Here is a 26,177-nt window from a genome sequence, read left to right as displayed (position 1 = left end):
TAGGGTTGAGATTCAGATTTGATGAACCCTTTTTTTAACCTGAACATTAATGTAATCTTCCTTTGATTTCAATACCATGTTAAGTGCAGTTTTCATGAAGTCATGTGTCAAGTTAGATATTATAGTACTGTCTGGGTCCTCTGTGAGAATATCTAAAACTCAAATGATAGCCTAACTTGCATTAGACACATGGCTGGTGATGGCAACTACTTATGGTTTAGCATGAGGGGGTTGCTTTTAAGTCTAGGGGAACACTGGTGTTATTCCCGTAGAATAAACAGGAACAATCTCAAACACATCTCATAACTGCAACACCTAGTATCCCTCTAGACATGCCTTAAAACAGCCCTGCTATTATGACCACTGCCCTTTCAGACCACCACTGCTGTCTCGACATCTCAAGATATGTTACACCTCTAATAATCCCTACTCTCTCCTCTTGAAATGGCCCCTGTCTGATGTGGTTTTGAGGAGTGGTCCTGTCATTCATCTCATCGTGGTATGACCCCACAATAAGCTCATTCCAAACAGCCAATCATGTGCCATCGGCTCTGATGGTACATGGCCATTGTGTACAGACCATCCTCTCTCCAGGGCCATTGGTCTTCATGTGTAACCCTCAAGTGCTCATGTGCTCCCAAAGCCCTCACTGGCTAGACTAACAACCTCTTAACTTTCTCTGTTCGCAGCCCTGACGAGGACTCCTGTCAGAAATTTGTGCCATTTATTGGGGTAAGAATTCAGTTTTCTTCCCTTTATAGAAACATCCAATGAACAAGTTGAAGTAATCCTTATCAGCCACACAGACTCTGGGATGGTTAAACTGTGCTGGAAACTATGTACTGTGTCTGCCGGGATAAATAACATTCAATGTTTGTGTCTTTGCAGGTTGTGAAAGTTGGAATCGTGGAGCACAGCCTCTCAACCTCAGGTAGCAGTGCTGCAATTAGAGTTTAGGGTTGCAGAAGTGCATCATTATATACAACAGATACATGTTTTAACTACATTCACATTACTTGAGTGAAACATTTCACAAGAATTGTTTGGTCAAGTGCCTGCTTTACAGGGCTCTGGTCTCACTGGCCTCTCTGATATTCATTTCTCTGTTGTAGTGGACTCTGATGATGCCATGGGAGGCAGTGTGAGCATCCTGACCTCCCCCACCCCCCCATCGGCTGGTCCATATGGGAAGGATATGAGTGGCACCCCTCCACAGTCCCCCTCTGTCTCCACCGCACTCTCTGGAGCTGGGTATGACATCACTGCTCTGGTCTATACACAAGCACCTCAATCAAGCTTACTAGTCTACTGTATAGCTACTATGTGTGACTGTACATATGTAGATTATTGCATATGGTTGTGTCCACAAAGGTTCACAATGTTATTCTCATATGTACTAGGATACAGGGGAGTGAACGACAGTACAATGAAATTCTTACCCGAAGCTATCTTTTTCGAAAACACAATTGTAGACACAAAAAAACACAGTTGTAGCACAGGAACCCAGGAGTAGTACAGAATGTAACACAATAATACAGTAACATCGCAATACACACAAATGCAGCAGTAGTGACTAAACAAAATGATACAATAGCATCAGTGACTTTCTACAAAATGATACAATAGCAGCAGTGGCATATATGATAGAAGACATATGGTACTGTAGCAACAGTGTATGGAGTGGGCTGCAAAGTGTGTATATGGAAGACTCTTGTGAGATTCAGCTGTCCATCAGTCAGGTCAGTCAGGTTGTTTAAAGCATGACAAGTGTATGGCTGACATTTTGATATCAAAACTATGTGTTTGCCTGTACTCTGCAGATCTCCATGTTCAAGTGGTGAGGTGATGGGGCTACAGGTGGACTACTGGACATGGCAGGGCCCTGAGAAGAAGAAAGAGGGGGAGAAGAGAGACGTGGGGCTCAAGAACACCTTGAAGAGTAACTTCCGCTCCCTGCAAGTGAGCCGGTTGCCATGTGGGGGTGAACTAACCCCTCCTCCCAGCATGGCCATGACTGTTGTCACCAAGGAGAAGAATAAAAAAGGTTATAACTTATCTCTGGCAACCAGAGCATTGTGCATAAACACAATTCTCCTATGATGAACACACATTACATTGAAAAAGCAGTTGATTATAACAGTATCTCCTCATTCTGTCATTGCTGCACATTTTGCTGGTCTGCATGAGGTTGAGTTGCTATGATACTGAACACTTATTGTGCCTCTTTTGACAGTGATTTTTCTTAGCAAGAAGCCCAGGGAGAAAGAGCTGGACTCTAAGAGCCAGGTGATTGATGGCATCAGCAGGTTGATCTGCACCGCCAAGCATCAGCACACCATGCTGAGAGGTAATCCCACTCACACACTGAAACACTCACATCTAGCCTGTTAAGTAATATGCTACTGCCACCTAGAGGTTGCAGAAAGAACCACAGTCAATCTCTGGTCCAGCTATTTCAGTTTGAACACACCATTGCTCTCCACATGATCAAATGTATTGTTTATTATACACCAAAGAAATTCAGCTCTATCAGCTGATTAATTATATTGTCCCCTTGCTCCTTAGTCTCTATCGATGGAGTGGAGTGGAACGACGTTAAGTTTTTCCAGCTTGCTGCCCAGTGGCCTACTCACGTCAAGCACTTCCCAGTGGGAATCTTTGGTTACACTAAGCCTATGTGACCTGGGCCACAGCCACTGTCCCTGCCAGACGCTCCCCAACACTTGTCTCACAGAGAGGCCATGGAGATATGGAGGAAATGCCAACTGGCACAGCAGTAATAGTTTTCCTGTGGAAATGTTACTGGTTCATATTCGTGTTTTCAATACACAAACTTTTGTTGTTGTTGTTTTTGCTGTTGTTTTTTTGATGTTGTTGTTTTTTTACACACTACAATAAGAACAAGTACTATTTTGTAAGAATTGTGCTGCCGCCTCTGAAAGGTATTTTGAGGTTTTTGACAAATTGCCACATTTCAATGATGGCAGCTGTGTTTGCACTTTGTTTTTGTTAACATTTTATTATTTCTGTGAAATCCTTTGTTTATTGTTGCTCTATAGACAATAGAGGGAGTGGGTATTGGGGTATGTTCAGGGTTGTGTTTGAGGGTGTGAGTGTGTTTGTGTTTGATACTGAAAGTTGAAATATTGCTGTGAATCTAGAGTGACTTCTTATCTTCTAACTCAATGTGCTGTTTTTCTTACTAGTCCTTGACTTTATTTTTTATGAAGAGAGAACTTTTCTAAACGTATTACAGTACTCTGCCTTTTTAGTTTTTAAGCACACTGTGTACCTAAAAAAAAATCCCAAACAATTTCACCTTTGCTAGGTATTTGGAAGGTAGCTATTCAAATGTAGCTATAACATCCGCACAACTCTGATGACTGAATCCATCCTTTGTGAATCCTGTTCTTAAAGGGGCAATCTGTAATTGGTACATACATTTTTTGACTTTTAAATTAATTATATATAGCCATGATTCTTGAAGAATATAATTTATAATGCCTCATAAGCTTAGTTCAACTGTCTTACCCCATCAGAACCCAAAATATAAGCTTGTTTTACTCCATTGTTTGTAAACATTGCAATTGTAAACAAATGTTGTATAGCTTCAAAACATGGTTAAAACTCATTGTCCCCACAATGAAATCAGGGAGGGGACTATGGATTGTTCTCTGTCCGTTCATCTGTAGATATGTCACACGCTTTATCCCCGACACCCCAGGAACAATTTTGACGAAACTTGGGTGAAAGATGCGTTTTTTGAAAGTGATGGGTTGTTATCATTAAAAAATGTAATTATAAGGTGCAAAGAGGAGAGTTGACCTCAGACTGCACCGTTTGGCCAATTGATTATTTTCAAATACTACTACTACTAAGTCAGCTCCTTGGAAATCAATCAAATGAGCACTACGAGCTCCGGGAACTTTTCAGCCTACCTCAAATCCGTGGACTACCTTCAAATAAACGCAATTGGCTGTAAGAAGCAAGACTGATAATGAATTAAAAAAAAGAAAAGCACTACATGTTACAATAACTTTTCAGTCATACGTTTGAATAATTGTCACCAATTTACACAAGGAGGGGCGCTACATCATTTATGGGGGACAACATGTTTACTGTACACTTGTTTTTATCTCATGGATGGTCAGTCCTTGCATCCATAGCTCTGTCTATGAAATTAACAGTGGTTACATTTCTCCAGCCCCATCCCTCCGCTGTTTACCAAAAACTGTTTTGAATTACAGATTGCACCTTTAAGAGTATGGGCTCAATCGGCTCATTTTACTATAGCAGTGATGCTCTGAAAGAATTGTAAGTGCCGGAGTTATATTGTCCCTGTCAGTAGAGAAGCATGATCTAAGTTTGAAGGCCTGTCAGGTAAAACCATGTTAAACCAGAGTCATCTGATACATAGGATAATGTATTTTGTTACTCTCGCAGCTGTATGCCAAATGTTAGAATCCCTTTAGTTGTTATGGTGTCATGTCAGATGTTCAAGGTCCAGGCTTCCTCTGTCTGCTTTTTTTTTTTTTTTTTTAATTCATGCAACAGTTTCCACCTACAGTGTAAATGGACCTTTTTCCACAAATGGAACATTTGGTTTGAACCTTCTTCCACTTTCCTGTGAACAGTGGTAACTTTTGATGTCTTGACTCAATCACAAAGCAATTTAAAGTATATAGATTTGCCATACACTTCAAGCACCCTCTTTTCTAGCAAGTCAGCATTTTATTTCAGTTGATTTAAGGATTGCATTTGCATACAGTAGCTCCAGAACTCAAAATCCAGACCCAGTCATGTGCCAAAGTCAATTATGTTGTAATTATCAGACCACTACAATTTTCAACTATGTACTTCTCCCTGAATTAGTTTTCTTGGTAAATTGTTCTCAGTGTATATTCCATTTACACTCTCTTGGTCTTGTTGCCTGACCAAGCCCATGGTGTTACCACTTATGGCATCAGAAGTCCTCACAATCTCTAATTGCTGTTGCACTTATAGAAATGTACTAAACAAATGTAGCAAACTGTCTACTCTACTCTTTAATTTTTGGGACTGTAACCCTCTATGTGCCTCACATTATGAACTTGAAATTAATTCTAGAACATAGCCTCTAACAAGTGAGTTTGTGAACTTCATCTTACTTAACATTTCAGTTTCTATAATGTCCAAACTAAGCGCTATACAATTGATACATTCCCATATAGCCTAAACAGCCATAGCTGTATTTTTGGCCTACAAGTCATTTGTTTCTCTTAACCCATATTATTTGTATTTAATAGAACACTCAACATGTATGGCTTATATTTCTTAAACACAATTTATTTAAATTAAATTAAATTGCAGTACTGTAGTACTTAAACAAAATGTACTTACAGGGAGGTAGGTCTGACTTGAAGTGCTTTGCAGATGATGTTGGGTTAGTGTGAGACAACTATATAGTTTTAAAAGCTTTTGGTGATAAGTGAAAATGTGTGTGTGTGGTTGGTCCAGTGTTCCAGGTATCAAGTCACTGCCTATTTGTGTCTTTGTAAGTGTGGTCAGTAAGTGTTTGACGGTACTCCATGAAGTGTTACTGGTTGGAATTTATTGCAATAGGAAACCTTTGGTCATAGAAAAGGGACTACTGTCCTTGGTTGCTGTTTTTGTACTTAAATGAAGACTATATGCTCTGATGCTGGCTTTTATACTGTATGTAATGTATGTATTCATAGTATCTCCATTGCCAATTACAAATCTTCCAAATTAAAAGCACAAATTGATAAATTCACCCTCTAAAAATGTAATTCTCAATTCCAATGCAAATATATTTGTATGATCTGTTATTATGGACATAATTAAATATGTACATTGCAGACGTCTCATATCAATATGTCTGTCATATTACATCTCCCATAAATAATGCACTTTCTTGGCATTACGTTTATGACCTTTTATCTCTAATCCTTAATAGAAAACATTTTGGATTTCCAATGGAGTAACATCCAAAAGCCTTGGGGAGTAAGAGCTGTTTTGAATATAGACCACTATCTGCAGACCTATTTTGAAGGAGCCCAATAATGCTAAGGTTGTTATTCAAATGAGATTTTACCATTACCTTTTCTTAACAGGGTTTCTGTGTTAATGTTGACGAGAGGAAGCACCTCCTGTTGTCTGATACTCTAGTGGCTTGTTCTGTTTTTGTTGTTATTTTGCCACTTCATATTGAAAAGGTCATTTAACAACCACCATATGTGACTGTGTACCAAAATAAAAGTGTTCATGTGTTATAATCTACTATGAACTAAACAATTTCCTGGCCCTCATCTTTCATATTGTAAACCTTGGCTATAAAACACTACAATAACTGGGGTGGAGATGTTTGTATGGGGGAGTCTCAGATAAGTCAACCCTTTAAATATTTCAACTATTGTATGGGGGGGGGTCTTAGAAAGCAGGAACAATGAGTTTGCCTGCTAAACTTCCTGAAAATTCTGATTTCATAGTTTATAGTAAGAAACTTAAAAAGATGCCATGGTATAGACCTAATCTGCTTGTTACTCTCAGTAACCCATATTCACCTTTAGATCTCCTTGTAAGCCTAACGATAGGAGTTGGCAGGTTATCTCATTGATCCTACTTCTTGAAATACCACCCAGGTGTCTTTGCACAAACCTTGTTTTGAAAATGATGACAGTATTTTTAAATCTACCACTAAAAGAAATATGGGTTAATCTCTGCATGTTTTACTATGGATGTAAATATGTTTTGGAATTTTATATTGTTTTGTTTTCTTTCCATGCTCTCGCAAGCAGCTGTGTTGAATTCAATTTGTAACCTTACATAAACATTTCTCCTTCTTTGCGGTGTGTGTATTCTGGCCTCATTCTTGTTCAAAATGATATTCAACTAATAATAAATAACCACAGGACCAGAGATTTAAATATTGTATTCAATTTCACAAACTCCCATTTCATAACACAAACCAAAATGTTGTCGCGTTAGCCTTGATAAATGAAACAATTTTGACAGTCAATTTTACAGACATACAGCTTTATACATGTCAAACCATTGCCTCGGTTCAATCAAAACTAACACAGAGGAATAGTGCCAGTTCTTCAGTCAAGTTTACAGTGTCCTTAAATAGCAGAAACTGAGGGCAGGTTGATGTAACTCTTCATGGGTGGCAGTGGTTTTATCTTGCGCCCTGCCCAGCCCCCCTTTCTCTTCCAAAGACCACTCGAGGGACGGATGCCAAGCCAGCGGTTGCGACCAGCTTTGCCAATGATCCGTTTGTTGTGATCAACGTTGGATACACGTCCTACTGTAGCCATGCAGGTCTCGATCACCTGTGAGCCATAACAGAAACTCTGAGGTGTAGTTCATCAGCCACAAAGGTTTTCACTGTAAGCAAGATAAGCGTGGGGTGGAAGAACCCTTTCAGGGCAGTACAGCCAAAAGACAATAGTAATCTCACCTGAATTTGTTGTTTAGAGGGAAGTTGGACAATGACCGTCCCATTCACTTTACGGAGTAACACTCCACTCGTACCTACAAGAACCAATATGATGTTTCAATGGTTACTAGACCAAAAATAACATAAATAAGTAGTGATTTTTATTCTGTATATATCAATAAAAAAAAATTGTAGTTGATTACCTGCAGCACGAATATACTGAGCGCCTTTTCCAGGGTATTGCTCTAGGTTATTCACCAGTGAGCCCACAGGAAGAGCTCCAAGGGGGAATGAGTCACCTTCATTTGCTGACACTAGGGGGTACATGTTTTACATTTATGGCATTTAGCAGACGCCTTTATCCAAAGCGACGTACAACAAATGCATTTCTTTAAGTAAGTGAATCATCTATCCAACAGTCATCATAAGACAAAGTAATCAATGCTCACACCTGGGGCCATTGGCAGTCGTAATGCCAGTAGGCTAATTCTTTTTTTTTCTTTAAATATATTTTATTAGCAGGAGAGAATTTGTACAGGGGGTAGCAGGGGAGAAGAGGTCTCTGTGTTAGGGTTAGTATAGGGGGGTAGTGAGGGTGAAGCGGTCTTTAGGGGTTAGTTAGTAAGGGGTTAGTTAGAGCAATGTCTGTATGTTAAGAACCATTTCCCCACCTCAAGCAATACTAAAGTCTTCAAGTCATAGGAGAGGCAAGAGGACTCTTACCGGCCATGCGTCCAATAGTTCCTGATGTTTTGATGAGGTCTCCAACCTGCATATTTTCTGTGGCAATGATCCAACGCTTCCTTTTCCCCCCAGCCACCAGTGCAATATCTGCAGATCTGTAAAAAAAAAAAAAAAAAAAAAAAAAACACATAAAAAACACAATGGCTAACTCACAGACAAAGGTACCAAACAATAAGGAGATTTCACACAGTGTCCCTGTAGGAAACATATTTGCTTACCACAACATGACTGTCTTACCTGCATGGGTCGTAACGGACCTCAATAACTTTCTCATCAAATGTCTGGTTCTCTTTGCCTGGTTCATATCGCAGACGCTGGAAGTCTATCCAGCGATATCGCTGTTTGTGGCCACCGCCAATTCCATGCGTACGAACTCTACCTACATGACACAGGTAAAATGCATTCAACCTTATGGTTTTTGTTGTCAGAGTCAAATGGATCAAATTGGAACCCTTACACTACCTGAGTGATCTCTGCCTCCAGTCTTTTTCATCCCGATTGGCCTGATAGTGTACTTCTCCCTTTGCTTCCACAAGGTTCGATTCTGATCTAAAGAAGCAGTTGTGAGGAACCCTCTGTATTGTCTCAATGCCCCAAAGAAAGTTAAAGGTGGGGTAGGCAGAAGAGATTTGGAGTTGGCCTGAGCCCTGAACATGGTCTGTCCCACTGCCTGAGAAAAACAAAACGAAATTAGCTTAGAATGTGTCGTATAATACTGACATGATGATGTATGATATTGAAAGGCATAGCCTACCTGAGAGGGTAACAGAACTGTTCTGGAGAGAGCGAGCGAGCGCAGAGCCCGAGATAGAGATGACACCGCCATGAGAATCCCCACTGGACAATGCTGATGATTAAACAAATAAGGTGAGTCGTTTAATAACAGACAGAGAAAGGGTTATGGTTGCCTAACCCTATCCAAAATTGTTTGTTGTCGCATGCGAAATCCACTGTCTACACTGGCATTCACACAAAGTGCGAAACAGCTGAGATTAAACACGAAATAGCGGAGAATACACGAATAATACAAGAATAATTAAGCACGAGACGTAGACGACTATAACAACGCACCATACGCATTACAGAATAAAGTGAGGAAATTTCATCGAGACAGGAGTAAGGATTTTAGGTTATAGTGGGATTGGGACTGAACTTTCCGGAGCAGGGGAACATCATATTCCTTCCCATGCCATCCTCTACTCTGAACAGAAAATAAGCCGGGCCCGCAACCTGGACCCCATGGTTAAAACATTTGCACAAAGAAATGCAAGGCGCACAGTGCATATACTACTAGTATAGGTAAGTAACAACACAGGAGGACTGCACAAGAGACTGGTCTTCAAGTGGTAATAGGCTGATTGCATTTGACTACATTTAATTAGATTTATTATCAGTCTAGTGCTGAAATAGCAATATGTATGCGGCTGCCTATCAAGATCAGATTATATGGTGCTGAAATTAGGGTTTGTATGCTTTAATGGAGAAATGTTTAAGGCAGTTCCGTGTAAAATGGACCAATGAGGACCAAAAATCCCCGCGACACACACTGGGGTAGGGGTAGTCGGGTCTGCCTGCTCACAGCCGCACATGCTGTAGAGACATCTAGCTAACTACATCGTGCGTTCCTTTGCTAAAAGCCAGGTCATGCATAACATTACCTAATGACACCATAATGAATTGTGGTTGTAATTTTCCTACCTTTCATTTATTTCATCCCCACAGTACTGTAGGTTTGTGTGGCTGTGTCCTTCACTAGCAAGTACGCCACGTCGCTTATGGATGACGTATACATCCGCAGATCGGAGTTCAGTTTATTTTCCTGATTTATTTTTTATTTTATTTTTTATTTTATTTTATTTTTTTATAGAAGGAGAAGTGAAAACCTGATCTTGGATCAACATGACCAGCGATACATTCTTCTTTGTTTACTTTGTTTAATTTCTGAATGTGTTTCAGAATGTGTTTCGGTAATGACCTCAAAACTCTGGGACAGCAGAGTTTGTTTCTCAACATTTTAAAAATCTGTAAAATATGTCTTCATATTTGGATTTCCTATCAAAGCAAATCAATATGTTTCATTGATGTGATATAGATTTAACTGCTTTATTTTACAATATAAATTGTGGGACCCATAGCTGGGGATACACAGCTTGCAATAGAAAGTGGTAAACAAACACTGATTTTGTATTACATTGGTAAATCAGTGTGTTGTTTATTGACTTGGGATAAATCAGAACAAACTTTATTTAATTTTTTCTATCAAAAGTCTGGACATTTAACTCTTCTAAATCTGTTGTTATTGACCGGGGACGCAATTTACACCATTTCTGTAAAATTACCCACAACTGGGAAAACCGGGTATTATCCTTGATCCCCGAGTTTCTGATTCTAATGTCATGTCAACCTCGAACACGGCAGGATTTTCAGAAGGTTAGTCTAAGTGAGATGGAAATATAATAACGTTATATTTTTCTAAGCTATTGAACACACACTGTGGTTTGTTTTCGTACATGAGATGCGTTTTGGAGAGTTGCAAACTTGACAGTTATAACTGGTCAAAGTTAGCCATCACCTGCGGGCGTTCATGTTGTTTGGAGTTTCCGACCTCAGATCACTTGAATGCTCCGAACTCGGAGGTTTGCGTTGCGTTGAACCCTTGTATACGGTTGAACCAGAGTAACTCTTCATAATCGTGGACATATTACAATGTCAACATTTTTATACGAGAGGTATCCTATTCTATTTTTCACACAAGTGAGCCATTGGTCACACCACACGATCACACCAATCCTATGGTTTTAAATCCAAGTCAAGTATACACTTCAGGGAAAGGGAAGGGGAAATCGGAGTTGGAGCGGCCACAAGAAGAAGAAAGAAATACGCCACAAGAACAACTTTTCGTGCATTCCAGTAGGTGACGCTGTCACACAACAGGCTCTTGCTCATTGTCTTCCAACTATACTGAACCGAATTTACAGCCAGGAGAGCACTTATCAATTTACTTCAAATTGAGCCTGTGATAATTTCACACATAATTTCACAAGTAACACTTTAGTTGTAGCACACTGCCACTTTAGTGACTTTGCCTCAACTGTTCTTTTTATTTATTTTTATTTTTACAATGCTTTATTGCTCTTATGTAAGACTATCTGCATGTCCACGTTATGCATTTATGGCAGTGATGGTCCCCTTTTTTAATAATAATAACAAAGAACAAAGAAGATAATAGTCACAAATACAAAACTTTACAACCTCTGTACAGTGCCGGGGGATTGATACATTAAAATGATTTATAAAAATACAATACTTCCTGTTTTAATTTTTTTGTTTTTATGTTTACATAACATAAAGTGATTAATTTCATTAACAAAATGGAAAAAGTTTGTACAGATTTAATGATTTTTTTTACCAAAACCAAAAATCTCAAGTACTTTAGTAAATAAAGTAATGTTCAACAATGTCAAAGGCCTTGTAGAAGTCTAAAAATAGAATAAAGCTATCATAATTTGTCACAAAATCAGAGTGATGTCAAGGATTAATCTTATATAGTTTGTAATGTGTCTGTCTACCTGTGACTAAATAACACCTGGAGACAAAATAACACCTGGTGCCAGAAGGGGAGTAGAGGGATAAAGACCTGTGGCCTCCAAGGCCAAATTCCATTTTAAGTCTATATAGTTTCTCTGGGAGATGAGACACAGAGAGGAGAGAGACATAACCTGCTAGCCTGAAACATAATTTCTTTGTAACATTGAATAAAGTACCCTCTCCAAAATATGTCAACCTTCAGATCTCTTTATTTCATCTCAAACCTGAAAACTATTGTGTTGCTGTGGACAAAATTACACATATATCTAACATCTAACCCTAACCCTAACCCTGATTTAATATTTATTGATAATGATTGCCCCCTAACTAGCTCCAAATCTACTAATTGTGTAATTAGAAATACAATTCAAAAGGACATAGTATCTTCACCCTGCTATCTTTTTTTGGGAATAATCTTTATGAAAATATAGATTGGAGTAAGACATGGGTTTTACTCAAAAGTTTATTATTGACCAATAAAGTAAGAGAGGTACCCTTTAAAATAACTCCTAGATGCTACCCAATTCAAGTAAACTTGGCAAGGTTAAATCTAGAAATAAGTTAATTATAAACATTTCATCATTGTCAGTCATACCAAACAAAACATATTCAATATTCCATCTAAAGTTTTTTTAATATATATTCTACTTATGTATATGGACATTCCCCCAAAAGATGTGTGTGTTTCATCAGAAGACTCACAAAAGGAGCAAAAGCGTATCTATTTTTATTACATTCCAAGTTATTTATTCACACCAGAAACCAAACTTCCATGTATATATGAAATATTTTGAACAAATATGAAAATATTCTAAGAACTGTAAAGCAATAATAACTAGTAATATTTGTTTCAAATTCCAGAGTATCCTTGTAAGCTTCTGTCCTGTATTGTTGTCATGTTGTTGTATATTATCTTTAATTAATACAAAAATAAATGTATATATTAGATATGGATATATATATTAGATAATGGCTATACCCTCTATGGCTATAGCATATTCTTTGGGGGTTATTGGAATTTTAAATTCATCATGAAATTATTTATATGAAAGCAGATATCGCTAATTATTCAATAATTGTCCAACCAAAATAATGTGCAAGTAATGTTCAAACCATCTACGAATAAAAAGTGATTTATTTTAATATGTAATATCTTAATTGTTCCATAATAAATACCAGTGAGGAGAAAAGTTGTGTTTATAGACACAACTATAAACAGGGTCCAAGCTAAAAGTACCTGCTTATGGAAATTGGCCAATTTAACAGGTATTTTACATTCCAACATTCCAAATACTACGTTTTGATGGTTACGAGCGAATTATTACATGAGAGAGCCAAACCCAAACAAAACATGCCCCGCCCACACTGTTGGGCAGACTGGCGAAAACAAAACATGACGTCATATTAACCCTATGCAAAGCCTGCTGGGAGCATATCTTTCCAGAGTGGACATTTTGGATTTAAAGGGGCTGATCCAGCTGTCACAGTCCCAGCCCTCGGTGAGTTGACGTTTAATATTTAACTAGATAGATGTTATTTTATAACCGAAGCCAATATGTGTCTGTTTGGTTGTGATAGAATGTCCGGGAGTTAAGCCAGTGTATCTAGCTAACTAGTGGTCCACTTGAGGGACAAGAAAATAACTTACCGGTAGCTATAGCTTCGAACTAGCTAGCTAGCAAGACTAGCTACCAACGTAGGCACCCATTATCAATGGGTGAAATGGCAAACATTTGTCATACATGTTTTCTTTATCGTCGACAAAAAAGTTGTTCAACTGCTAAACATGCTGCTTTTCGGTGTGAAGGTTGAGGCATGATGTCATAATTTAAGCCTTACCTAGTCAGCTGTTTGACAAGTAGCGTGTCTGTCTAATTGCTGAAATGGAATGGAACGTTACCATTCCATAGAGAAAGAGATCAACACTGATGGAATGTTATTTAGTTGACACGTACATGAAAGATTCGCTAATATTTTCGTCCCTACATCAAAACTGCAGAATGTAAACATAACCGGAGACGCTAGTCATTTTTGAAGACAGGCAGCAACCTTACGATTGCCAGAAAAAAAGAGTCGGGTTGGTAGTTAATTAACGGTAAATACGTTTTTCTAGCTAAATATCAACAGTAATTTACTTTACCGTTAAAAAGCTAACACTTTTTTTCCAGTGCAACGACTGTCCAAAATGACGAGTGCCTCCTGTATAAGTCAGTGCCATAATTACCTGGCAGAACGCATATATTTCTGTAAAGTGTATTTTACCAGCTATATGATTCAGGAATAGTTTACTCAAAATAGGCCTACAGTTGTAAATAAATGTCAACATAGCATATAGAATGGCGCTTGACTGTGCAACAGTTCTAACATATTTGTAGCCCATTCAAGCCTGCCATATGTGGAGAAAAAGAGCCGACTGGCAGATTTTGAATCACAGGGCTGATTGATGAAGTGCAACAGTGTTATGGGCATTTCCCTTCCAGCTGCCCCCATGTCCTGCCACACCCTCTCTGTTGGCTGGTGTTTCTTTGTCTGCTAGGGAGGTGTGTGTGGGGGGGGTGTACATCTCTAGTAAACGCGGACAGGAAATGGTGTACATTTCAAGACAGTAACTGTCTTGTTGCAATGCTAGTGCTCTCGCTGTTTTTTTTCTGGTCCGTTTAACAGTTTCTTACATTTCCAATATCTATTAATGATGACTGATGGATATAACCATGGTGTTGAGGTGTAAAGAATATGTCTTAAACCATATAAACTGACAGGAGTGTGCTAAAATTCTATTTTGGAGTTTGAGGGTGGGATTTTGTTGGCTGTTGGCAGTGAGGATGAAGATGGGTGAATGATATTTATATTTGACTTTTAAAGTCAAGGGAGAGTAGGCTACTTTGAGTGTGAGTGGACTGGATAAGAGTGATGTAAGGGTGATATGAGGGGAAAGGGCAGCCTGAGGAAGGATACTGATGCAGAGTGGAGCCCTGCCAGCCTGAACACACAGCGAGGGTACAGAAGGGCACTCAGCCTACCGGTGCCAATCACCAACCACTCAAAAGGATGAACCAGCAGTTCTGTCTGATCCACATGTCCTATCCCTTACGCAACCTGTCTGGGACCCTGTACTATCCTTTACAGCACTGTTTACCCTAAATCTGTTTGTGTTATTTTAATTTCACCCTGGTGTCTCAAAGCCTCAAGTGCCAAAGCCTCAAGTCCCTGTACCAACAGCAATGTGACATTGTGGCTGATTTGATTTCACTTCAGGCTGGAATTCAACCTGTGATATAACCCTCATTCAAAGCTGCCAACCCTTATTGTCCTCAAATGATCAAGTTATGAGAAACTAGATTAATTCAGCCGCCTTGGTTGCACTAGGCTATTAGATAGGCTAGTCATATCTTGCAGGTCACCTCTGCTGTCTCATGGGGTTTTGAGTGACTTAAACATGTAGTCCTAGTACATTTCGTCGTATCATAGATTTGAATGAGCTCTCCACTCATTCTGTTGTTTAGGAGAGGGCTAGGGGTTGTTTTTTAACCACAGGAATATGAACTTGTCATGAACATTTTGTATATTTTTAAAAGATGAATAATGCAACAAACTCTTTATGATAACCGGATATTGCCCCCCAATAACGCAGTCGGGTATCAATGTATTTTCTTTTCTGCACCACAGAATTCAGAATCAGAATTATTTTATTTGGCCAAGTATATTTGCACATACAGGAAATTGCACATACAGGTTGGTGCATGGGACATAATATATAAGCAAGACTAGAACCTTTTGATGGAAGTCTATGGAAGAGATGGTGACCAGGATGGGAAGGATCAGCTATGATATTTCCTGCTCTCTCACTGGTCCTGGAGTGGAACAGGTCCAGGAGAGATGGCAGGTTTCAGCCGATGACCTTCTCGGCTGACCAAATGGTCCGTTGCAGTCTGCCTTTGTCCTTGGCAGTGGAGGCAGCGAACCCGATGGTGATCGATAAGCTGAGGATGGACTCAATGATGGCTGTGTAGAACTCGACCATCACTATCTGCGGCATGTTGAATTTCTTCAGCTGCCGCAGGAAGAACATCCTCTGCTGGGCCTTCTTGATGGTGGGGGTGATGTTCTCCGCCCACCTGAGGTCCTGTGAAATGATTGTCCTCAGGAATCTGAATGACTCCACAGTGTTAACTGGGGAGTCACACATGATGAGGGGGGCAGTTGGGGCTGGGTTTCTCCTGAAGTCTACTACCCTCTCTACAGTTTTTTGGGCATTCAATTCCAAGTTGTTCTGGCTGCACCAGAAAGCCAGTCTGTCAACTTCCTTTCTGTAGGTGGACTCATCCCCTTTGGAGATGAATCCAATGAGGGTTGTGTCATCCACGAACTGCAGGAGTTTGACAGCAGGGTGGTTAGAGGTTGTTGGTGTAGAGGGAGAAGAGTAGAGGAGAGAGCACACAGCCTTGTGTACTAATGGTCCGGAGCTCCAAGACAAGCTTGCCTAGCTGCACGTGCTGCTTCCTGTCTGTCAGGAAGTCAGTGATACACCTACAGGTGGGCTCAGGCACGCTCAGCTGGGATAGCTTGTCCTGGAGAAGAGCTGGGGCGATGGAGTTGAATGCAGAGCTGAAGTCCACAAACAGGATCCTGGTGTAGGTGCAGGAGGAGTCTAAGTGCTGGAGGATGAAGTGGAGACCCATGTTGACTGCGTCGTCTACAGACCTGTTGGCTCTATAGGCAAACTGCAGTGGGTCTAGGAGGGGGTTGTTGATGGCCTTAAGGTGGGTCAACACAAGGCGCTCAAAGGTCTTCATTCCCGCTCTCAAGCGCATTTCACAGCCTCTCTGCCGCCCAGCATAGATTTACTTGGTGATGTCTGTGCACTTTTCCACCTCTTCTCTTGGACTGAGCTGAACAGAGAGAATGATTCCCACAGAACAGGTAGCCGTATTTGCTATTTCCCTATAGACTTAAGTTAAAAATTACATTTTGAGGCCAGGTGGCTTGTTAAACTTTCTGATTTCTTTAAATTCAACAGAACGTTCTCCGGAAAAATCTGCCTACCGTGTGCAGGGACCCGCTTCATGAGTTGTTTCAGCTCGAATGTTATCATTAAATCATTGTTTGATTCACAAAATGAGCTTCTCATTGGTCAACCATACGTGGCTGCCACCCAAGACAAATTTCTTCTTTTGGCGCTTGCAAGTTCACTTGTGTTTTGCCGCCCACTGCCCTACTCCCATTGAAAGTCTGAGACCATCGGCTGCTGCTTCCCGTGTGTAAGCACCCTAAAGGACAATGCAAAAAAGTTTAATGCAAACTGGCTTGTGTTTCTTGGTTGGGTGCAGCTCTACTGTAGGCTAACAGCACAGGATGGACAAGGCTGGATTATGGATCGGTCCAGTGCCCTTGGGCCTCGGACTGCCAGGGGGCCTCCAAGCCTTAGGCCGCAGGAAGTTGAACGGCTGGGCCCTCAGTGTGCACAGCGCAAGCTGACCACTAGGCTCCTGGGTGCTTATAGCGTGAGCTAACCACTAGGGCCCCCCAGACCCCTCAGCGCTTACAATGTGAGGGCCCCCAGGCCCTTTGCATTTAAAGAGTGAGCTAACCACTAGGGCCCCATGGCACCTACAGTGTGAGGGTCTCTAGGCCCGTCCGTGCTTAAAGCATGAGCTGACCACTTGGGCCCCCGGGCCCCGCAGCGCTTACAATGTGAGGCCCCTTGGTGCTTAATGCGTGAGCTGACCACTAGGGCCCCTGGGTACTTACAGTGTAAGTTGACCACTAGGTTCCCCAGGCCGCTTGGTGCATACATCAAGCATAACACCTGGGCCCATTGCTACATACAGTGCATGCTTAAAACGAGAGCCTCTCGGATGGTACAGTGCTTCTGTACAACTGAGCCACTGGTTGCCCGCTACAATATGCTGTGACATGATACAACATTCACCAACAGAGTCAGTTCATTCTGCATAACAGGACAGTTTGAAGGGCGTCATATTATGGCAAGCCGATCGTTACTTGACTTACCGTAACTAGCTATCCCTTTATTTTAGCTAGTTGCCCATTTTCCCTAGCTAGCTGCCCATATGATTCAGCTTGTTAACAGAAATTAGTTAGTTAGCTGCCATTTTTGCCATCTAGCTGCCCTTACAACCAAATTAGCTGCACTAAAAAGCCAGCTAGTTAACTAGCTATCAGTCTAAAACTCAGCTGTCAACTAGTTAGTTAGTTAGTTAGTTAGGTGACATTTGTTCATGGGTCGTCTGTGTGAAAGGGGTATAAGATAAAAGGGTAGCTAGCTACAGTGGGTTGAATAAATGTTAAAACAGCATGCCATAGTCATGATGCTTAAATCAAAGCTACTAGCTAGCTAACTATTAGTGCTATTAGTTCAAAACTACTATTAGTTCAAAACATGGGATGCTGTGGCCGTGGGAATAAAACCCTCATTGAGAGTTTATTAGCTAGCGGTTTTGTGAAACATAAAAAAATATATGCCAAAAGCTATATTTTTTCATACACTAAAGCATATATAAGAGACCTAATCCATACTTAAATATTAAGGAAAACCCCATTTTAATTTGTTTCCCTCTGTTTTTAGATAATGCTACTTTTAGAAGTAGATAATGCTAACGTTGACATGCAAATTGTCGACAGCTCTTATGAGGTATTTTTTTCCCCTCCCCATCAATGGGGTGTGGCCTATGTGCATCAATGGGGTGTGGCCTATGTGCATCGATGGGGTGTGGCCTGTGTGCATAGTCTCCACCAAGTCATTTCACTGACTTATCAGAAACCTTTGTTGGATGTTCAGCCAATGAAAAGGGTTAGGGTTAGAGGGTTAAAAGTTATCTTTTAAATTTCAAGCAACATAATTCTCTCTGTGTCAGGCAGGTATATAAGACATTTCTTGGTAGGAAAAGCCAAAGTCACACAGTTCTGAAATATGGACCACAAACATTGATATAGTGGTGCTTCAAAAAGGAAAGCCAAAAAAGAAAAGGAGGCAAGAGAGGCAGGCAGTCTTGCTTCAAAGTGTTACACTCATTGCCAACTTCTTTCAAAAACCCTCTGATAGTAATAATGATTCCATTCAATACCGTTAGTATTTCCACTCAATCCATTACAATGAGCCTGTCCTCTGATTTATACCTCCATCAGACTCCCCTGTCATACCCCCGTCATGATACATTATCATCATTAAACACATCATAATAGGGTGGAGGGCTAGGAGTGTAGCCTAACACAGTAGGAATACAGCCTAACAAATGTAGGTATAATATTTTGAGAAATCAATGCAAAGCTGTAAGAAGCAAGACTGATAATGAATCAAATCAGCACCACAGGTTTATTTATTTATATATATACATACATACATACATAGCTCTAGGATAGGATTCTTTATAAACAAAAGTAAGCCAATGGCATGATCCTTGATTAGCCAGGGAAACCCAACCCACATTCTGGTATAGAGTATAATGATTAAGGGTACATCTGTCGTGAGTTATAAACTGGTGTGCGCTGTGATGTATAGCATTAAAGGATTTTAATGTGCTAGTGGAGCATGCATAAAATATAAAACATCATATAAAACATCACCATAGTTAATCACAGGTAAAATTGTTGCTTGGACTATTCATTTCCTACTTTTGTAAGAGAGGCAGGACTTGTTCCTATAAAGAAAGCTGAATCTGATTCTATCTTTCTTAATTAGATGTTTTATGTAATTTAAAAGAAAGATCATCATCAGATATGGCCAAGTATTTATAACAAGGAACTCGCTCAATTGGTGCACCACCCAAAGTACATACATATGCATAAACCATTAGATAAATTTTTCTGTGATGAATAACATATACTGTTTTTTTCTTGCATTATGTACCAATTCCAATTTAACAAGGGCTTTTTGAAGAGCAGTAAATCCAGCCTGAGGTGAAAAGCCTGAGGTGAGAAATATTTAACATTTCTTTTCATAATGATAGGAGGATCAGAATTTATTTGTTTGATGTTTCTAATGCAAGCAATAGATCAATAGCTTGTGTTAGAAAACACCAAAACAAATAAATACTGAAGGCAGAGATCACTAATGTCATTTGCAAAGACCGACTCAAAGTACTTTTTGTCAAAATTAGGTCAATCAGCGAGGAGTTAGCTATGTTTTCTTCATTAATCCAAGTAGGTTTATTAATATTATTAAAATAATCTGAGACCGCATTTAGCCAATCAAGGTTAAAATCCCCTCGGACCACTAATTGAAAAAGGTCTTCATTTAGAAATAGTTTCAATAGTTTTACATTTACCGCGGGCGGTAAATCCCAGCAACAAACACACGGTCACTTTTGCCCTATGGTCACATCAATAATGAGCATTTCAAATTGTAGTAACATTTAACAAACATGATGTAGAGAGTGCACATATGTCCAGCATGCCAGGGTTAGTGTCCTGAACCCAGATGTCCAGGAGGTCCTTTTAGGACGCAAACTGTGTACATTTAAATGCATCAGCCCAAGCCCCTGCCTTAATTTCAATACATTTGGGGAATCTATTTCTAGGGGTGGTAACTCCCTTGTGGGCCAAATGATAACATGAGTAGGTATTGAAATTAGATTACTTAGCACTTGAGTGAGATGATGTTGAAATGTGTCGCTTACTGCATACATTTTTACGAAACAGAATGGCCAAAATAGTATGTAGTGTGGTTACTGTACAGTAGGCTATCATTTTAGTAATTAGCTAAAACGCTGAATTTACTGTTGACATGTTTTTAACAACAATGTCATTGGCGATCAAAGACAGTTACTCTATCATTACTAAATATATAGTTGAATTTGCCAGCAAATTCACAGCGTGGGGCAGCGCCACTCTTGCAATCTTTGGGGAGACCCTGAGTAGGCAGTTTGATCGTTCGGTCATGGCCAGTATCTACATCAGGACAGTTTCCTCCCCCCACTCAACCTGCTCCTCCCCTCGCAGTGTGGGTGGGGCCATTCCCTTCTCTGTGCTGAGGCTGGCTGTTCTGAGATTTATGGGAAGGTCACAGTTCTGAAGGCAGCTTTTGTCCTCTCCACACTCACAGGCATCCACCCTCTTCTACGACCACGCTGCCTCTTGTTTCCATCCAGAGATTCTTACCCACATCCAAGGAGCCTCTCTCTGTTTGGATTAGCGTACCTTGCTTAATGTGATGCAGTTTCTATGGTGACTGCTGCTCTGCGTGTATTACTTGTGGAGGAGTCATTATTTCATCAGCCTTTCTCTGTGTCAAGCTATGAGGATCTGATTTGCTGCTGAAGCTGAGGTTAGTTTTCCGCTCAACCAAGCTGGTGCCCACCTTGCAACTTTGCTTTAAATGATGGCTAGATTGCATTGCCTGTGGAGCAGAACACATTTGCTTGGTTGCTTTTTTTCCTTCTTGACATTTGTTCCCTGTAGCCTAAACAGTGTTGTCGGTACTTCATATATCAGTAGCAACATACTGCTACTGTAGACTAGTTTAATTTGGTCTGAACGTTTGTGAAGTTTTACTGAAAGCCAAATCAAGCTTATTATCTACTCTGTGTGATTACATGCAGGATAATAGCATGGGGTTATCTACTTGTTCTAATGTTGTACCAACATCTGCATACAGGAGTTGGCTGCTTTGATTAGGCTACGTAGTTTTTAATTTTTATTGAATTTGTGCAACCCAGTAAGGATAAAGGACTGATAAATAGACTCCTCCCTAGAAAATGACTTCATCACTTGTCCCCACTGGCTTCGTCTCTCGTGTTTGTTATTATTAGGCTACTACATACCATACCTCTGCTTCTGACCATTAAATTAATGGTAGGCAAAATGTTTGTTCAGAACCAGGAGCTCTCCTGTTTACAGAGTACTGCCTAACATTTATTTCCTATTGGAGGTTGAGGGGGATGGAGCCTGCTTAGGCTATAGGGATAAGCATGTCTGAGCATGTGCATTCTCAAACTGTTCTGTTGCTGCAAATCTCTATGCACCTCAAAGGAGAAACCTGCAATACAAGCCCTTGGAGAGAATTACTTTGCACCACTGCAACTTAATGCAAAATTATCAAGTTAGTAGCTTAATCTATTTAGAGCCAAACGATGCAAATCGTTTGGCTCTAAGCTTAGTTTGACAATCATATTTGTCAGGTAGTCTCACAAGGTAATGATGTAGGCCTATGTCAAATCACACTCTACTTAATTTACTCAGCTGTTTAGGATTATATATTGTACTGTACAAAAGAAATACCGATCTTTAATGAAACAGAAATAACTTATGATATGTAATAGCCTATTTGCAGTTTCTAAACTTAAGTGTCTGGGAATGAGATTAATGAAAACATAAACAGGGCACAGAATGTGACACAAATTTAATGCAACCTAAAAAAATAAAAATACGAGCTAACAAGTGGGGCTAACAGAGGCGCAGATATGGCAGAGCTGCAGATATAGCCTACATATCTCTGAAATCAACTTCTCCAAATACAATGATAGCCTATGCTATTCATTGGAAATAGCCTCAATTGATAAAACACCTCGTATTTGTCTCATATGCTGACATCTTCCCTCTCTCTCTCATTTTCTAACAACTACATGTTCATTGCCGATCGGGTAGGCCTAAGCCTATCTATTAGAAGCAAATTTCTAAAGCCTCTCGCTCAGTCAGTTGCCAGCTGAATAGACGTGGCGTCTGATGCTACTTGGTTATATACTAATTGCTCAAGATGCCCCCCAAGAGGTTGTGATACCAGAATAATTCACAGAATAAAATGTGCCCTACTGTATGTAAATTCAGATCAGAGCTAAATGCAAAGGCTTGAGCCCATACCCACATCCTTATCTGGCAGACTGGCACTTTACACGCATATGCTGTCACATTTAAATGAGAAGTCAAACTACTGGGGTTATCGTTGGCGTATGAATGCAGAAGTGCATTTGGAAAGGAGCAGGTTTTGCTAGTTTCTCATCTCACTGTCAAATGAACACCATCATACAACACCATAACCTTCAGCTATGCACTTTTCTGTGCAATAGTATCACTCCTGAAAACATGTTTGTTCTTGTCTAGTGACTGGCTTGGTTGTGAGATGCAGCATTCATGAATGTTTGAAACTGCTGACTTTAAGGTTGCCTGTTCATTGACTGCATAGGCTGTCTAAGATATGTCTTACACATGTTATGTGTAATAAATTAATAGACATATGCTTATATTTCACTGCCAAGTTCACAGATAGGCTCAGACAGCATATTGTATCCTGCGTGTGGATGTTGGTTGGTCCTGCTTGTTAAAATGAGAAGGTAGAGGAGGAACTGACAGGGTGATCCATCAGTGTGACTCACCTGAGACTATACACAGTCAGTTCATACAACCATTTTCCAAGACCAGCTGTGTCTGCATCAATGTATAACAAACTTCAGCTCTAGGAACATTTGAAAAAGAGCCATCACTTTAGCGGTGAGATTTGTCATAAAGCTAACTGTTATGTCAAAAGTGCATTTACGTCTCTGATACAGAGAGAGGAAGGCTATAGTATGATTTAACTAAGGGGACCTTGGAACACTGTACATATTTCCCTTTAGGCCCTGCATGGGCTGACGGTTTGTCTTGACCTTCTTGTACTATACGCTGTGGTATGGAGCAAATGAAATGCAATGAAGCCCTAGATTGCAGCTGAACCATGAATCTAATCGGCATGGACAGAAGGCATCAGGATCATTTGAGGTTTTCTGCTTCAACATCAGCTTTCCCTAAGAGGTGGTCTTCGCTCTCCCTTATTCCTCTTTGGTTTTCTCCACTTAGCATAACTGACACTCTTTGATCGATTGACTTTCATGCCCCTTCAGTGCCTCCATAGCTTATAATAACATATCATCTTTTATCCTGGGTTTTTAGATTCAACCCATTTCCATACCCTGACTGAGATTTTATATTAGTTGGCCATTAGTTGACTACAGTAACTCAGTCATCATTAAATCAGCATCATGAATCACACTTCTACTGCCCTGAGCCATTCATCACATGGTATTACACTATGGGAGACTTACTGGACTGAATACCATAAACAAACACATTTGTATGTAAAATAAAAAAACGTTATAAAAAAACAAGTGTACAGTAAACATGTTGCCCCCCTCTATAAAAGGAGAGTGATGGAGAAACCTGAGAATGAATGAAAATACATTTATTCATAAATGCTTTACTATGACACTCTGGTTGTCTTTGTTGTACAGTGCTGTGTCCCGGTTGCGCACAGGGAGGGCTTTTCTCTTGGTGCAATCACCTTCTGTGACCAAAGAGAATAATTATTTGGGAGCCGTTAGGCTACTATCGTACTAACTCTGTATTGATAATTGATTCACCAATAGGCTAAGACAATTCACCAATTGCTTCTTACAGCTTTGCATTGATTTCTCAAAATATTATTCACAAATCTGTTAGCTATGACAAAATATTTTCTAATTATTTGGTTACCAATGCGGCTGGCTATAAACTAAGGTTATATAACTCTGGTTTCCATACTGATATAGGCCAAGTCTCGGTATTCAATTAAGCTGCATAACAGACTTCACTCACAAAATATTTAATTGGTGGGTGACAATAAACAGACATTTGGCATTATCCCTGTGAATCAAGTTGGCCTAAACAGGATATCTGTTCAATCACCCCACCCCTCCCCTGGTATCTCAACTAGAAAAGGGGTGGGTAGTTGATGCCAGCACTTTTCCAGTGTCACTTTTGGCACTAGTGCTTGGCCCAAAGCCGCAGACTTTTATGTTTCCATTTCTGAGAACGGCCCAAAAAAAGCCCAGGGCCATGGACCCAAGGTCCTACCCTGACCTTGGAGATGTTGTGGATTTTTTGGGACTTCAGGCAGGGTTTTGGGGGATTGTTTGGCTAGGCTAATTTATCGGACGACTGCTACTTGTATGTTGAGCAGAAAAACACAATCATAAACCGTTAGTTACTTTGATTTGGAGTCTTTATATGCATTAAGTTTGTTCATTTAATGGGAAATGAGACTGGCTTATCTGGCTGGCTGAACAATCTCTGCTAGTTTTTGTGTACATTAACTTAAGGGAGTGTGGTGAGCCAAGCCCTGAGGGGGAGTTGGGGAGTGGCCCACCACAGTGCTGTGTGTATTTTCTATGGAAGCAGATGGCTCTCTCAGCTGGTGTTTTTACTGCTAGTGCTCATCCTCGATCATTCCCTTAACTGCTATGATTGTGTTAGAGGTGTTTACGATGAAAATCCATGACATGTCAAGCTATGCACCTGGATTTTTGGAACACTGGCATGCCTTTCCTAGACATTTTATATCAACTTTTTGTTCAAGGACACCACAGACAATATTGCTTGGGTTGTACTGCTGCTCAGCCATACATCTGTCCACTGTCCATGACCGAGCATGCAGACAGACCTCCCTCTATCTCTGCAGAGCCTTGGCACCAAACGTGCCTGCCTGTCCACTAGAAATCCCATTTTTTCCCATCCCCACCTCATTGCCTCACGTCAGATAGCGTGTCTCCGTCTGCACTGATCGCTCGAGGCTCAGAGTGTCGCGTAGGAAGGATGCCACCTGTCATAAGACAATGATCCCCACCCTTCATGAAACAGCAGGCTTTTTTTTAAGACAGCTCCTCTCCCGTCAGTCACAGTTACTGGGAAAACTTGATCCGCCAACAGTGTGAAGAATCAGCTGTAATTGAGCCCAGAGCATGAGCCTTCCAAAGCAGGTTAGGAGGGAAATAAAAGGTGATGTGCTCTGGCTCTGGAGCCTCAACCGAGCCAGATCCTTTTCTTTCTTATTTCTCTGGACAGCTACTTGACCAATTGGTTCTTTGTTTCTGAAGGCAGGATAAACACAGCTGTGTTTGAATGCTCTAGTCAAAATAAAAACATTACTATGCGACAGGCATAGGAGGGCGTCTGCTTTGCTCCAGAACCCAGACCTATATTAACCCAGCCATTTCTTCTGTGTCTGCAGGTCCCCCTGTGGTAGATGTCGTCCATGATGGTGTACCCAAGGGAAGAGAAGCTGGAGAAGCTATCCCAGGAGGAGATCATCTCCAACACCAAGTTGGTGATCCAGGGCCTGGAGGCGCTGAAGAATGAGCACAACTCCATTCTGCACAGCCTGCTGGAGACCATCAAGTGCTTGAAGAAAGATGAGGAGGCCAACCTTGTCCATGAGAAATCCAACCTGCTACGCAAGTCTGTGGAGATGATTGAGCTGGGCCTGGGTGAAGCACAGGTTAGATTGGGGAGAGGACTAAGGATTCTTATTGAAATAAGTCAGTTTGTGCACATTTTTCCACCTCTCAGGATTATTTCTGGTTCAGACAGGAACTTCCTTGTTCTATATAAGGCTGAAGTAGTCATCATGATTCACCAGAAACCCAGCTAGCAACCGTTGTGCTCTGTC

The 26,177-nt window shown here is 40.5% G+C and overlaps 3 protein-coding genes across 7 annotated transcripts in view; 2 read left to right on the top strand and 1 right to left on the bottom strand.

Moving 5' to 3' along the window:
- LOC310822275 (phosphofurin acidic cluster sorting protein 1) overlaps positions 1-6,832 on the top strand; it is a gene marked incomplete at its 5' end in the record, with an annotated part of 50,074 nt that extends 43,242 nt beyond the window's left edge. The window contains 6 exons of the mRNA XM_083694621.1: positions 690-732; positions 889-931; positions 1,113-1,251; positions 1,821-2,044; positions 2,234-2,347; positions 2,566-6,832. Of these exons, the coding sequence (XP_083550747.1) occupies positions 690-732; positions 889-931; positions 1,113-1,251; positions 1,821-2,044; positions 2,234-2,347; positions 2,566-2,681 (679 nt within the window). The 3' untranslated portion in view covers positions 2,682-6,832. The remainder of the gene's footprint in view (positions 1-689; positions 733-888; positions 932-1,112; positions 1,252-1,820; positions 2,045-2,233; positions 2,348-2,565) is intronic.
- Positions 6,833-6,921: 89 nt separating this feature from the next.
- On the bottom strand, positions 6,922-9,957 carry mrpl2 (mitochondrial ribosomal protein L2). The gene is made up of 8 exons (XM_083695181.1): positions 9,881-9,957; positions 8,937-9,029; positions 8,645-8,852; positions 8,420-8,561; positions 8,162-8,277; positions 7,642-7,752; positions 7,460-7,533; positions 6,922-7,331 (listed from the first exon to the last, which is right to left on the bottom strand). The coding sequence occupies exons 2-8, from the start codon at positions 9,006-9,008 to the stop codon at positions 7,122-7,124; spliced, it is 933 nt and encodes a 310-aa protein (XP_083551307.1). The 5' UTR covers positions 9,009-9,029; positions 9,881-9,957; the 3' UTR covers positions 6,922-7,121.
- A 3,266-nt stretch (positions 9,958-13,223) lies between these two features.
- Positions 13,224-26,177, top strand: part of klc1b (kinesin light chain 1b) — a 37,805-nt gene continuing 24,851 nt past the window's right edge. For 4 of the 5 annotated variants that reach the window (XM_083695555.1, XM_083695556.1, XM_083695553.1 and 1 more), the window contains exons 1-2: positions 13,224-13,269; positions 25,740-26,006. In XM_083695555.1, the coding sequence (XP_083551681.1) occupies positions 25,755-26,006 (252 nt within the window). In that variant the 5' untranslated portion in view covers positions 13,224-13,269; positions 25,740-25,754. Of the gene's footprint in view, positions 13,270-20,842; positions 21,051-25,739; positions 26,007-26,177 lie in introns of those variants that run through there. The other variant, XM_083695554.1, reaches the window with a different exon arrangement.

Source organism: Argentina silus (genome assembly GCF_951799395.1).
Source record: "Argentina silus genome assembly, chromosome: X".
Lineage (NCBI taxonomy): Eukaryota > Metazoa > Chordata > Actinopteri > Argentiniformes > Argentinidae > Argentina > Argentina silus.
This window is presented reverse-complemented; position numbering and strand designations above follow the sequence as displayed.